Consider the following 15686-nt stretch of genomic DNA (forward strand, 5'->3'; position numbering starts at 1 on the left):
TCGGGTGGGAGGAGAGGCAGGGCGAGTTGCAAAGTCTGACGCACGTCCAGGATGGTTTCTCCCTTGGATCAGGTTAGCCCAAGGACTTAAGGACTCGCCGCGGCGGAGCCGGCGCATCGCCATAGTGCGGCCGGTCTGTGGACCACCCAGCCCGCGTCTGTGTGGGGCCCCGCGCCGGCGCCCTACCTGTCGAGCAGCGGCGTGTGGATGTGTAGGTGCTTCACTGCCACCCGCACGCGCCAGTCTGCGTGTCGTGCCGACGAGACCGTGCCAGAGGCGCCCCGGCTGAGGTAGTGCAGGTCGGCGAGCTTGTGGTACGGGATGGGGGGTAGCGCGCTGCAGATGGCGTCCCCGTTCATGGCTCCGGCTGCGCGGCGGCTCCGCCCGACCCTGGCCGCGGCGCTAGGTCCCGGGGCGGCCCATTCCCGCGTGGCCGCTGCAGTTCCGGCCCGGTCAGCTGTGCCAGGGAGCCCGTCGGGTCTGCGGCCGCGCCGGGGTGGACCGTCCTCCTCCCTCCTCCTGGACTCGGCGGGCTCCTCCCTCCGCCGGCCCTCCCTGGGCGGGCTCCTACCTTCACCAACTCCTCAGCCCCTGCCTCCTACCCCTGGCTTCTCCCTCCGCCGGCTCCTCCCTCCGCCGGCTCCTCCCTCCGCCGGCTCCTCCCTCCGCCGGCTCCTCCCTCCGCGGTCTCCTCCCTCTGCCGGCTCCTCCCTCTGCAATCTCCTCTCTCTGTGAGCTCCTCCCTCTGCCAGCTCCTCCCTCCGCCGGCTCCTCCCTCTGCCAGCTCCTCCCTCCGCCGGCTCCGCCCTCCGCCGGCTCCTCCTTCTGCCAGCTCCTCCCTCCGTCGGCTCCGCCCTCCCCCAGCTCCTCCCTCCGCCGGCTCCTCCTCCGCCCGCTCTTCTGTCCTCTGGCTCCTCCTTCCGCCGGCCCCTCCCTCTGTAATCTCCCATCTTTGCGGGCTCCTCCCTCTGCCGGCTCCTCCCTCTGCAAGCTCCCCTCTCTGCGGGCTCCTCCCTCTGCCGGCTCCTCCCTCTGCAGATCATGGGCGTGTCTCAGAGGCCTCCCTCCCCCCACAAGCCGGGTGGACATCGCTGAGGCTTGGAAAAGATTTCCTCCGGGGAAAATCCCTCCGGAGTTCTCCAGTCTGGTGTCAGGTGGGTCGGCTGGATTTTCCTTTGGCCCGAGTGTCTTCCTTAGACTCCAAACCCTGGACGTGATAGGGTGTGGGGTGACTACTGCTGGGGAGCCTGGTGCCCCACTTCCTGAGCTGTAAACCATCTGGTTGCTTCCACTCCAGTCTTTACTCAGTGGCTGCCACTTGTGAGAAGTGAGGTAGAGAGGCTAGCGCTGTCAGTGTGACAAATTGAGGTGTTTAGCTTATATGACTTGCTCCCTTACCAGGAAACGGTTTCTTCTTTTATTCCTCAAAGCCTACTCACAAATAGAAATATAAAACCATTTCTTGTGTTTGGGAAGTCTTCCATCCAAAAAGAAAAACAAAGGCAAAAACAAACAAAACCAAACAACCAAAATCCAGCACTATTTCATCTTTTTACTGTAAACACCTTTCTACTTAGATAACTGTTCAGTACGATGTTTGGCGCAAATATCTCATATTTGTGAGCGATATAGTTCCACGATCCTACACGCACCAGGATACTACAATCTGTAATTGTCCCTTATATTATTAGTGTAATATATATAACACCGACATTTCCTTCCCTATACTCTAGTTCTTAATAGTTTTTTACAAGTCTACATTCTAAGATTATGTTTTCTTGGGCTGGAGTCATGGGTAAGCCGTTAAGAGGGCTTGTTCTTCCAGAGGATCTGAGGTTTGTTATCAGTACTCGAATCTAGTAGCTCACAGCTGCCTGCTCTCCAGCTCCAGGGAATCTGACCAACACTTCTGGCTTCTGCAGGCAACACACATACACATAAACAAAATACAAAAATATAAAAATATGTACTTACAATATAATGTGTATATATCTCAACTAAGAATATATATACGTATACATGCTGTATGTATGTATGTATATATACACACATATAGGGATTTTGTAAGTATATACATTTAATTTTCATAATCAATTAATGATAGAAATCTTAAGACATTAACATTGAAGTAAATGTACTGGAGAAAAACTTAGACAAAATAGACAAATTAGCCTCAAAAATAAACATCACATCTATACTTTGAATTCATTTATTCAAAGTCCTACAAAATTATACCTGAATGTTATTAAGAATAAAGTTTATTTATGCCTTATTACATTAGTCTAGGAAATAGCAGCTTTAAGACATTCATATCTCATTTAGAAATAAGATACACACTTTTGCAAAAGAAGGCACTTTTTCAAAACCAGCACAGTTCCAAGTCAAGTGCAGTGGTATTGGTACCCGCTTATGTTACCATCCAGGGTCATGGACTGAGTTCAGTTTTTCCCAACAATTAAAGAATTAAAAGACAGAAAAAAAAAATCACAGCAACAGCAAGCAATCAAGTTCTGTTAATAGTAAAGTATGTGTGCAACACATGCACACATACACACACACACACACACACACATGCATGAATGCACACAGACACTCACAAGTGGATATACCGATCATAAGTGGGAAGGAGATAGAAACTGAAATCTGCTTTCCCCTGGAAGATTGGTAGTTGAGTGTTTTGGTGATATTGGGTGGGGTTTCTTCTCCCCTCTTTTTGCATTGATCAGTTTAAAAAGAGAGGTGTAGGTCCATAGTATCTCCCTGTGCAAGCTTTGACATATCCATGCTTTGCCTAGAACATGCCCAGGTAAGTCAGCCAGAAAGGTCACACTTTTGGGAAAGGCCAGAAGCTTGCTATCTTGTTGATTATCTACACACTGATTATTCCCTGTCTGCCTACTACCACTCCTCCAGACTAGCTCCCAGACTGCTGTAATCTCCAGGATTCCCTCCTCCTGGATACCCCTTGTTCTCTATATGATAGCAAGTCTCCCCACTTCTTCATGCGCACACTATTCTTGAAATTCTCTCTTGATGCTCTTCTGCTAATCTTGCTTTCCTCTGGGCCATGTCCAGTTAGCTTCCATTTCCCTTAGCTCTGGACTCTTCCAGATGCCCCAGAATGCCCCCCATACCCTTCTCTCTCATCCACAATAAAAACTTTGCTCCCAGATTTTTCTTGGTTTCTTTACTGTGCCCCCACTTACAAAGAACACAAGTATTCGTCACCCCCTTCTTCTTATAGAGAACATCTGACCACTTGTTTTAAGCCCTTGCTCCCTTGCTTTCTTTGCCATAATCAATTGTGCCTTCCAGCTCTGAGCCTAAAATATACTCTTCTTTCTGTAGGTTGCTTTTGCAGGATACTCTATCACAGCAACGGAAAAAATTTCTAAGGCCAAGCTAATTAAGATAAAGTCTAGGCCTTAATCAAAGATGACTGTTGATATAGGAAAAAATGAATCAGATGTGTCGGTATGTGCCCTAAATCCCATTACTTTGGAGATTGAGGCAGTAGGCTCCTGGGTTGGGGGTCAGCCTGTGGGCCTATGGTATCTAGTAGGACGCTCCAATAATAAAGAATAGATATTTAATACCAAGATAGCCATGCATAGAGGGACAACAGAGTGAAGATACAGGAACAAAGGCAACTGCAGTAAATCAAAAAATGACTGAAGTTACCACAGGCTAGGAGAGAGGAATTTAACCGATTATCCCTCATGGCTCTCAGAAGGAAAATTTCTGTAAACACTGAATCTGTTTTCCTTGTCTAATTTTGCTGATTCAAAATTGCTTTTCTGTCACTGTGACCCATTCCTTGAGAAAGTCTACCTGAAGGAAGAAGAGTTTATTTTGCCTTGTGGTTTCAGAGCTATGGTTCATGGTTGGTAGTACCACTGCTTTTGGGGTCCAACGAGCCAGGACGTTATGGCAGGGATCCTGTGTAGTGCAAACCTGTTCACTAGGAAGTATAGAGAAAAATGGAAGGAGAGGGACACTCTTTATCTTTCACAGACAGCATACTGGCAATGTCTGCAGTGGCCTGCTTTCTTTAAGTAGGGCCATGATTTCTATGAACCCCTTCATTATAAGCTGATCAATAGATTATCAATAAGTGAAGCAAGCCTCATGATCTAGCCACCTCTCTGTAGTGCTACCAGCTGGGAAGTAAGCCTTTAATGCATGGGCTTTTGGAAGGCCGCTTCATACACAAACCGCAAATTGTTAGTAGAATTGTAAAATATGTATTTTTTTCAAATTGTTTTAGATTATTCAGAATCATATCTTGGAATTCCATGTGACATTTTGTTTGTATCAATAGCTTTTAATAAATTGCTGAGTGGTACTGCACAGTGTGGGCATACTATAGTTATTTAATCATATATCCATCGAAGAACATTTTAGGTCATCATCATCATTATCATCATTATTATTAATTACTTTTGCTTTTTGAGACAGGGTCTCTCTACATAGCTCTGGCTCTTCTGGAACTCACTATGTAGTTCCCGGCTGGCCTTGAACTCACAGAAATCCAACTACCTTGCCTCCTAAGTGCTGGAATTGAATGTGTTTGCCATCACAGTTGGCCAAAATTCCTAATTTAATTTATTTTTCTGTGTATTTCTGTACACCATGCTTGGTACCCACAGAAGCCAGAAGAGGGAGTACCTTCTGGAGTTACGGATAGCTGTGAGTTGCCGTCGGACGCAGGGAATGTTCCTCTGTAAGAACAGCCAGTGCTCTTTAACTGCTGAACAATCTCTCTAGCCCAACAGTGTCATAGGAAAAAGCTGACTATAAGGTTAGAACGATAGGTCAGAATACCAATGAATCACTCCTTTGTTGATCTCCATATACTCTCAAAGCAGGGAAATATAAGATAGAATTAGCTGAGGTAACCGTGTTTAATAATTTCTTCTTGATAAATGAAAAATCTTTCTAAATGCAACTATATTTTAGTCCTCAAATTATGTTTGGCTTATTATGGTAAAGAATACAGAGAAGATAATTTACTTCAAAATCCCCTTATTTTGATGAATAGAAAAGGGAGATAAACAGTACTGAATACCCACTATTTCATTAGTACATTTAGTTGCCTATAAATACTAGAAACATGTGATTTTTAAATGTGTCTTAAATAGGTATGGTGTATGGCATTCAGTTGATATTAAGAGGTGTGCAAATGAAAATTGGACCTGCCTGGTAATGCATAACTCCAGCCCAATACTCCAAGGCAACACATCTAATAGACATTTAATATACTGTTATCCCAAGTGCTGGAAGTAATAATAAGAATACAAATGTTGTCTCTGCATTCAAAATGCTTTGACTGTCCTAGGAAAGATCAGATGCCAGAACATGCTCACAAGGTCGTGTTTTGCTGAAAGTTCAGGCTTCTCCTTTCAACATCAGGAAAAAACCATGGACAGATTAAGAAAAGTGGCCTTCATAGTGATAGTGTGAATTTCCAGAAGTGACAGTTTGTGAGCTGCAGGGTTGGGATGTTGGAGCACATGTATTGGGCTCAGAGTCCATTTTCTTTCTGGGAACTGCTTTCATTCGATGATAATCTGTTTTCACTTTCACTTTGTACAGTGTCTAATGAGAGAAATAGAGTGACTAGGGGAATTCCCACATGCAAAAAGATGGTGCTGGACAAAGAATCATTAGTACAAAATTTTCCTGGGAATTTCCATTTTCCTGTGGGATTTTATTTGGCAGGTTTCTCGAAATGTGCAGGAACGTACATATAACTAGTTGGCTAGTCTAAATCTAGGAATTTCAGTGCCTGAATTTAACAGAATAGTTTGCTTTTCTATTTTTTTTTCCATAGCTCAAAAATCACGTTCCCTGTCATTCCAAAGTTATAAGCAAGACATGCTGAGTTATACTACCTTTTAAGGCACAGTGATTTTCTCTTTAGGAAGCCAGTCTGTGAAAGAGGATGTGAGCTTAGTACCCTTTTAAAGATCCTGTTTGGGGCAGAGACAGGACTGTGGACAATAGGCAAAGCTGTCCCTACTGAAGTAGCCTGTGGCGATTAGGTCTTAACAGAGAAGGCTAGCACAGCCTCGAGGAAGCAGGAAGTGTGATTAATCAGAGATCCAACACCAGTGGTCTAAGAGATTTCTCGGGAGAAGTTGAAGTGTAGCTGGAAAATACAAAGCACCATGAAGCATCTGTGACCCAATATTGTTCCAGAATTGTTAAAAGGAGCTGAAGTATGCAGCTTCCCAGGGAAGTATTGCATCACAACTCCAGAAGGCAGGCTTTATATCAAGGAGGGGTCATTTGCATGACATACATTATCTATTGAACCTCTGGAGGTAAGAGAAACCCCCCTCTGCCCCCCACATACTTGAACTGTTCTGAAGCTCAACTTACACAATGATTATTAAAGAAAGGGCTTTAAATTAAGCTCAACAAGGTAGCAATGATAGCTACTATTTTCTTACCAGCCCTGCCATTTAATCAAAACTTTCTTATCTGGTTTGAAAAACAGGAAAACAAGTCTCTGCTAACCAGGAGCTTTCTAAGTACTTAGCTTGAATGTATGCTCTCCTGAGGGAAGGTAAACACTTCCACAGGACACTAACCTCAGCTGAGACAACTTAGAGCATGTAGTGAAGCTGGACAGAAATAGATTCTTCATGGGAATCTTCATGGGAATGTCTGAATAGGCAAAAATATGAACATTACCAACCAAGAAGATGAGCAAATGCTCTCCATTCCTTGCTAACAATGAGTGATCACTGCCCTTTTTTCCAATTATGGCACTACCTCGGCTTTTGTCTTTCAGTGACTGGATAAGAAAGTTAAGCACTCAATCAAAACGATCCCTCCTCCTAGACAGTATCTAGTCTGAAGAGGATACCCATTTCCTTGGATGCTCCCTAGGCTCAACTCCTATAGGAAGTTCTTCCTAACAGGGTCTTATTGAGATTCCCTCTGTGTCCCTAGAAACTTGTTTTTCCTGCTTGCAATGAATCAGTAAATGTAGCTTTGCATCACTGTAGATGGGTTTCTTGCTGCCTTTGCCTAGAGAAGGGTGATGTAATTAGCCAACTATCAGCCCTTATTGTATCTCAGGCAGTGCTGCCTCTATGGCCTTTTCAAAGAACAGAACTTGTGAACGAGGAACTTCCACATAATAATGTATGTAAAACAATACTTTCTAGCAAGGGCTACTGTTATTCACAGCTTACTGATGGAGATATTGAGATACAGGGCTGTTATTTGTGTATTGTCCTATGGTATGTGGTTTTATGCTACCGCCTTTAGCTCCAGGAAGTGACCCACTACCAGTCCCGTCTGGCTTCCCTTTAATCTTTGGACAAAACACACACACACACACACACACACACACACACACACACACACACACACACAGTTTGTTCCTTTTCAACCTGCCTTAGGACACAATTGCTGGGCATTACTATCTCCTGCCTGAAAAAGCGTGCCCTTAGTAATAGTTTAATCTCCTCTCCTACCTACCCTAAATTTCAGTGGCTAGTCCCACCTAGCCCCTTCCAAACATTCCTGACTGCCCGTGTGTAGTAGTGGGCACAGGCCCAGCTTCTCCTCCTTCACATGGCTGTTGGCTTCTTCACCCTCCAAAGCAATGCAAAAACTTCCCCTCTCCTTCCTTGTGTCTGCCTTTTCCTCCTGGGACCTGGAAGTCCTGCCTGTCTCCCTTGCCCAACAATTGGCCCCTGGCTTTCTTTACTGACAAATCAAGAACCAATTGTGGAACAGGAGCTTAGCTTCCCCTACATTGTCCCCCAGCTGCTAAATAAGATAGTCCAGCTATGAACTCAGGAAGTCATATTTTTGCATTATATATGGATCATTCTTCTATTAAAATGTTATGAGTCTACTAAGAATAGAGTAGAATGGTTTAATACTGCTTAGTATACTGTTACATGAAAATTTGTTTAGCTGTGAGCAAGGCTATCTCTGCTAAGGATGTACAGGCTAGTATCCTTAAAGTGTTAATGTGTCTCTTCAACAGTGTATTCTCAGTACTAACTTAAACTTTGTGGAATTAAATCCAGGAACAATTCCTGGATTGAAAGCATGCGGGAATACCAGGTATACATATTTCAAGTTCTGGTTTCTCAGTTACCAAGTTCCTGTTTAGAAATATTTGAGCTGGGGTGTGGCCCAGTAGGTAAAATGCTTCCTGCAGAAGACTGGATGCAGTGCCGCAGATCTGTAACTCCATCTCTCCTCCGAGGCAATCAGAGATAGAATAGGAGAAACACAGACGCTTGAGGGCCATCTAGCCTGGCATATGCTCCAGTCAACAACAAAAGACCCTATCTTAAACAGGGAGCACAATATTCAAGGTGATCCTCACATTTCCACATGTGCTGTGTGCCTGCACACAGCACACACACACACACACACACACACACTTGTGCACATATTCACAAGGTTAAAACATTTTTGAGCTAGGGATGTGACTTAGGGTTCTTGCTAGCATATATAACATTCAAGATCTGGTCTCTAATACTGAAAAAATACATCTTTGTAGTCAAGATCTATATAATTCTCAAAACTCTAGAGTGCATTCAAATGTGGTATTTCTTAATATTAACTTGGGTATTTTAAATCATGTTAATGTATTATAAAGAAATCCTGTACAACTGAAAACTTGTTTGGAAAATGTCTTGCTTCAAGTGTAGTTAGATATTAAACTTGAGTGTATTCTTGCTAGATTTAATCAAATATCAATCATCTGAATAAATAAGTCACAGAAGATTATTTTGAAGTAGATACGTGAAAGATGATAAAATTGAAATATGAATTGCTTACATATAAAATGTACTTTATGCTCTACCAAAAACAGTATATTTTTAAGGAAATAATTTGTGTGTTTGCATGTTGCTTTTGAGACAGTCATGCTATTTAGCTCAGGCTGGCCTAGAACTGGCTCTACAGCCCAAACTGACTATCTAGTTAGGGTTTCTATTGCTTTGCTGAAACACCAGGACCAAAAAGCAAGTTAGGGAGGAAAGGGTTTATTTGGCTTGTATTTCTACACCATAGTCCATCATTGAAGAAAGTCAGGACTGGAACTCAGGCAGAGCTGGAACCTGGAGGCAGGAGCTGATATACAGACCATGGGGTGGTATTGCTTACTAGCTTGATGTGGCTTGCTCATCCTGTTTTCTTACAGGACCTTGGACCATCAGCCCAGGAATAGCACCACCCACAATGGGATGATCCCTCCCACACCAATAACTAATTAAGAAAATGCCCATAGCTTGATATTATAGAGGCATTTTCTTAATTGAGGTTTTCACCTTGCAGATGACTTTAGTTTGTGGCAAATTAACATAAAAGTACCTGACCTTGATTTTGTGATCTCAAATGCCTCCTGAGTTGCTTGGGTTATAGGTGTGTATCACAGTGCCTGACTGGCCTTTATAGCAATTTTGTAGTGACTATTATCTCTAGTATGATATGATGGTGCTAGTGAATTATGTTCTTTACTCAAACTTTAGAACAACTGTGGAGGTCTGCAAAAGACAGATTGGGTGGGTACTGGAACATCAACTTTGTTAGTGGAACTTGAAGACAATGATTTAGATATAGCTCACATAATCATAGTAAGAACAAACCCAATCTCGTTTCTCTAGAGGCCTGCCCTTGGCATATGTATCTCATGGAGGAGTAAGGTAGACAATATTCTTTATGAAGGGAAGAAGTTTTTGAAGAGAAAGGAGATGAGAAGACATTTACACAAACTCAGCGTCTGGTGAGATTTTTTTTTTTTCCCTAGAGAGGAATACTAAAGAAGAAGGAGAAATTCAAGGTACAAGAGAGGCAAAGAATGTTGCTCCTACAAAGGAACTCTCCTGACAGAAGTCCACAGAGGACAGATGGATGGGGATGATTTCCACACTAGTTCCTAACTTTAAATAAAACCAAGCCTGCAGCGTGTAAGTATATGTAAACACATGTTTGGCAAAAACAGAAGAGAGATAAAGTCGCATTTGTGTTCACATGAGGATATTGCCAAGGAGGGAGGGAGGTGGTAAAGAACAGTTAGAATTTTGAGATTTAACCAAACCCAAGGAAACAAATAGTCTAAACATCTAAAGGTGTAATTGAAAGGGAAAGGCCAGGTTGCATAACAAAGATACAAGGAAAGTTTTCCCAGACCCTGTGTGACACATTTTAAAGAAGACCACAATACCATGAATCAGTGCAAGGTTACTTAGAACTACGAGTAAGCCTCATGTTTCAAGGGAGCAGTTGTCCTGCTTTTCAGCTTTGCTCCTGTGACATTCTGGGGCAATAACATATATCAAGAGTTGAATATCATAATAGGAATGTGAAATATTCTATCTATATTTTGTAGGCCGGTGGGTAAAGGCTTTGAAAATCTGAGTGTGTGCTTAGTCTTTTTTTTTTTTTTTTTTTTTTTTTTTTTTTTTTTTTTTAAAGAGACAGGTTTCTCTGTGTGGCTCAGGCTGTCTTGAACTTGCTCTGTAGACTAGGCTGGCCTTGAACTCAGAGATTCTCCTGCCTTTGCCTCCCGAATGCTGGGATTAAAGGCATGGGCCACCACTGCCTGGTGTTAAACCCTTTTCCCAGGCCTGTGCTTGGTTTTGTCTGTCTCTGCTTTGCTATCTATGTTACCCATTCTTGCTGAAACTTGCTTTCATCATTTATGAGTTGGAGTAGGTATGAATGAGATAAGGCATGTGCAAGGTAAGGTGTCACAAACATAATTAATCTTTACTTCAGATCTCATGGTCTGTGCTCCATCCTAGTTTTCTTTATTTTAGACTAGTGTTTTGAGGGTGAGTTCTGTGCTGAGTTCTTATAAGGAACACAGGATTTTCCGCTTTTTTAGGAATAATAATAATAATAATAAGACCCAGTGATTTTTTTTAAAGGAGCTTAGTAATTATTCTACCCTTGAATCTTTTCTATTTAATGTAGTTTGTAAAATTACTCATCTGTGGGAGGCTCAATAAATACTTCTCTGCTGACAGCCATATGGTGACAGTCAAAGCAGGTAATGGGATGTAACACTTTCATTCATACAACACAGCAGGTGATCTTAGACCTGGGAATTGGCAGATGCGCAGAGAGTAATCAAACTGGCTTGCAGAGTCTAGCTGTACCAGTTTGGTTTTGATTTATTGTCTTTCCCCTGCACGCTATAACTTGTACCTGTTTATAGAGCCAGATATAGAACATCTGACTCATGCAAGAGTTTCATCCTTTGTCTCAATGTGGTTAAATCACAGCCTGATGAAGGAATCATCCTCTAAGGAACTTCTTCCCCTGAGCCTCAAACTATTCGAAGAACTCTGTATCCCTCTGTTTACTGCAGTTATGGCCTACAGCATCCTTTACACCATTAGCTGCCCAGGCTTTGGGAGGTGCTTGCCATGACATGAGTGTTGAGCATTTTAGTATTATATATGTCATATATTTACATATATAGCATGTAATATATATATATATACATATATATTATATGGATTATTTAGAAAGTGCAGAATGTTAACATCTTCCCATAGAAAGCATAACTGAGCTATTAGTTCTTTTTGTTTCTTTATATTTTGATTGATAAAGTTGTCCTTTTTAATTAGATTTTTCATAATATCTATCTATCTATCTATCTATCTATCTATCTATCTATCTATCTATCTATCTATCTATCTATCTATCTATCTATTATACTCTCCCCTCCCCAAGTCCTCCCAGATACTCCTCACCTTCCTACCCACCCAACTCCATGATGTTTCTCCTCTTCCCTTCACTCTCTCCCTCAAAAACCAAACCAAGCAAAAATGAAAATAAACAGCCCATAGACGAAAAAATACCAAGCCAAAGTAAAACAAAACAAAAAAGCAGGCAGTACCCCTGAGCAAGGAACCTGACCCAGAATGGGGTTGATATAATCAATGACACTAATTTAGTTTTTCTTTTGCTAGCAGGCATCAACTGCAATAAGCTTCTTGGTTAGGGGCGGAGGGAGCTTTGTGTTCACATCCCCTTTTCACTGTTGGAATTTTTTTTTCCGTTTTGAGTCTTTGCAGGTCTTGTGCATGTTGTCAGTCTGCCGCAGACCCTCTGGGTCCCTGTGTCTGCGTAAAATGGGTCTCTAGAGTAGGTGGGCAAAGCTTAGGATTAATTTGACAAACAGACAAACACACAAGAGAGGTGTTGAATCTGAATGTAATGTTCTGGTCGAGCCTCAGACTTTTTATAATACAGAGTAAATTGCAAATCATAACAGAATAAGGCACATTGAAGTTTTCCAGGTGCAAGAGGAGTGACTTCAAAAGGAACCAGATAAATGTTTAACACTAGAGATTAGCACAAATGCAAGAGGAGTGACTTCAAAAGGAATTTGCAGGAATCAGATAAATGTTTACACTAGAAAATAACATCCCCACCTCGGATCAGCTTTGTGCCAGGCAAGAGTTTCACACTTTAGTGTTAATAGCACCAGGGGGTTATTGACTCTTGCCAGGCTTCAAGAATAACGTAGTGTCACTGACCCCGAAATTCTCTAGGCCTTGTTAAATTTTATCTTGTCTGGAGAATCCTCATTATTAGGATAGTATATTAACTCACTTTTGGTATGGAATGTAGTCTGTAATGAAATTTTTATCTCAGTGAGAATTTTAGTCTCTTACTGTAGACAACTGAGTTAATGGCTTTGATTTTATTGTAGTGCTTAATTAGTTACTGAATAGGTTAAGCTCCTTGCTGCTAACTGGAATCTTGGAACACTGGGAGATGCTTTAGCTAATTCAGGATACAATCTTAAAAGGCACTTATTATAGGGTAATGTTTAATAGAGGGCACGTGGATCCATACACTAGACTAACGCGGAAAATGAATTTTATGGGTTAGGGGGATGGCCAAAACTCCAGGAGGAAGTTTCCCTGAAACTCTTTCCTCATGAGAAAGCTTCCAGACTTTCATCTGTCAAGCTGACTCCACCAGAGCTGTAGCATCAGTCTATGTAAGTTCATCTATATGGAGCCTTGTTGTGGCTTGAAGGTGCTGTTCTTTGGACTCATCTACCATCTCTGCCTCTGAAACTCTTTCTGCCCTTTCTTTTACAAAGATTCCTGAGCCTTAAGGGAGTGGTGTAGTAAAAACATCTCATTTATGGTTGACTACTCCAAAGTCTCTAACTCTACACAGTTGTGGAGTTTTGTGTTAATTCTACTGTAAGAAGCTCTCTGATGAGGCTTGAGTGAGGCATTGAACTACATGTATAGTAATATATCATTGGGAGTAATTTCATTGCTATGTTCATTTAGCAGTATAACAGTAATAGGTTTCCTCCTATGTCCTATCTAGTCTCAGGTTCATGGCTACTTTGGTAGTGTTGGATATGGATTTTATAAGTCTTAAATCTAACTAAAAAGTGGTTGGTTGCTACCATAACATTTGTGTCACTATTGTACCAGTATGTTTTGTAGGCAGGTCATTGTTACAGGTTTCAATGTTTATAGCTAGGTCATGTTGATGACTTACTTCTCTTCTCTAGTAGCATACGAAGTACCTTCCAGCATGGATGCTACTTAGTAGAAGTGAAACTTCTAGTTGGACACCAGGTTGATATCTCCATGACATAGGTGGTGCTTCCATCAATAGAGCATTATCATCAGGTTGTGGCAAGTAAACAATAGCCTTGGCAATAGTGTTATGTTTGACAGGCAATCTATGGGACTCCTTTGGCCAAGGAAATAGCAAGATGTAACTCACTCTTGACACTGGAGATTTTACTTGGTGGCATATGATGTCTAGTTAGGGCATTGTCTTTCTCATTATATGGTGACTCAATTTAAATTTCTTTCATATATGTATATATATTTAGAAAGCCTCTACAATAGTTGGTTTTCATATGACTTCTCAAAATGACTTCAGTGTTAATTGTCCTTCTCCATATTCTTTCCTTTACCTTGCCCTTCCACCCTGCTTCTTATTTAACCTTCTATCATAGTTTCTCCTTTATCTCTTTATAACACTATATTTTATTCCTCCTTCTTGGAAGATCTCCTCCCTGGTAGCCTTACAGGCTCACTAATCTCTGCTGTTACTCCGACTGAAACACACACATCAAAAGTTTAAAAGCTAACAACTACATATAAGACAAAACATTAAATAAATAAATAAATAAATAAATAAATAAATAAATAAATAAATAGGAGAACACAGGTAAACAGGTAGATGCACTTTTAAAAAAGACAAAACATGCAATATTTATCTTTTTGGATTTGGGTTACCTCATCAAATAAGATTATTTGTAGCTCAATTTACCTACCAATTTCACTTTTCATTTATTTATTTATTTTTTTTAATTTTTATTAGATATTTTCTCTATATACATTTCAAATGCTATCCTGAAATCTCCCTATACTCCCCCCCTCCGCCCTGCTCCCCTACCCACCCACTCCTACTTCTTGGCCCTAGCATTCCCCTGTATTGGGATATATAAAGTTTGCAATACCAAAAGGCCTCTCTTCCAAGTGATGGCCAACTACGCCATCTTCTGCTACATATGCAGCTAGAGACACAAGCTCTGGGGGGTACTGGTTAGTTCATATTGTTGTTCCACCTATAGGGTTGCAGACCCCTTCAGCTCCTTGGGTGTTTTCTCTAGCTTCTCCATTGGGGGCCCTGTGTTCCATTTTATAGATGACTGTGAGCATCCACTTCTGTATTTGCCAGGCACTGGCATAGCCTCATACGTGACAGCTATAACAGGGTCCCTTCAGCAAAATCTTTCTGGCATATGCAATAGTGTCTGGGATTGGTGGCTGATTATGGGATGGATCTCTGGGTGGGGTAGTCTCTGGATAGTCCATCCTTTCGTCTTAGCTCCAAACTTTGTTTCTGTAACTCCTTTCATGGGTATTTTGTTCCCTATTCTAAGGAGGAATGAAGTATCCACCCATTGGTCTTCCGTCTTCTTGATTTTCTTGTGTTTTGCAAATTGTATCTTGGGTGTTCTATGTTTCTGAGCTAATATCCACTTATCAGTGAGTACATATCTAATGACTTATTTTGTGATTGGGTTACCTCACTAAGGATGATATCCTCCAGACACATCCATTTGTCCAAGAATTTCATAAGTCCATTGTTTTTAATTGCTGAGTAGTACTCCGTTGTGTAAATGTACCACCTTTTCTGTATCCATTCTTCTGTTGAGGGACATCTAGGTTCTTTCCAGCCCAATTTCACTTTTCTTAACAACTTAATAATAACCCGTTGTTCAAATGCAACATATTTTTCTTATTCATTCATCAGCTGGTGAACATCTAGGCTTTTTCCAGTTTCTACCTATTTTACATAGAGCAGCAATAAACATGGATGAATAAGTATCTCCATAGAAAGATACTTATATTAACTCCTTTGGGTATATACCCAAAAGTGGTATAGTTGGAGCTTGTGATAGATGGATTTTTGGCATTTTGAGGAAACTCTATACTGATTTGCATAGTACTAGTTTACACTCTACCTGCAATGAATAAGTGTCTCTCCCAACATATCTGTTAACATGTGTTGTCATTTTTTTTGTATTGGTCTTGGTCTCTTTAATTTGAATAAGATTATTTCTCAAAGTGTCAGAAGCCATCATAGGAAAGGTTATGGCAAGCAAATATTTCTGAAGATGTGCTACAATTTTGCATGGCTAC

At 41.5% G+C, this 15686-nt stretch overlaps 1 protein-coding gene and 1 long non-coding RNA gene across 8 annotated transcripts in view; one reads left to right on the forward strand and one right to left on the reverse strand.

The window, feature by feature from the left end:
• Nucleotides 1-641, reverse strand: part of Ripk2 (receptor (TNFRSF)-interacting serine-threonine kinase 2) — a 40947-nt gene extending 40306 nt beyond the window's left edge. For 3 of the 7 annotated variants that reach the window (NR_138102.1, NM_138952.4, NM_001329751.1), the window contains exon 1: nucleotides 187-606. Coding sequence is in view for 2 of the 7 variants with exons in the window: in NM_138952.4 (NP_620402.1) it covers nucleotides 187-359 (173 nt within the window). In the remaining 5 variants the exon portion in view is untranslated. Of the gene's footprint in view, nucleotides 1-186 lie in introns of all 7 variants that reach the window. The other 4 variants (XM_030253323.1, XM_006537678.3, XM_006537677.4 and 1 more) reach the window with 2 other exon arrangements.
• A 431-nt stretch (nucleotides 642-1072) lies between these two features.
• The window catches only part of A530072M11Rik (RIKEN cDNA gene A530072M11), a 102116-nt gene continuing 87502 nt past the window's right edge, over nucleotides 1073-15686 (forward strand). The window contains exons 1-2 of the long non-coding RNA NR_045765.2: nucleotides 1073-1154; nucleotides 9788-9947. This is a non-coding gene — a long non-coding RNA (RIKEN cDNA gene A530072M11). The remainder of the gene's footprint in view (nucleotides 1155-9787; nucleotides 9948-15686) is intronic.

The sequence above is a fragment of the Mus musculus genome, chromosome 4 (assembly GCF_000001635.26).
Source record: "Mus musculus strain C57BL/6J chromosome 4, GRCm38.p6 C57BL/6J".
NCBI classification, from domain to species: Eukaryota; Metazoa; Chordata; class Mammalia; order Rodentia; family Muridae; genus Mus; species Mus musculus.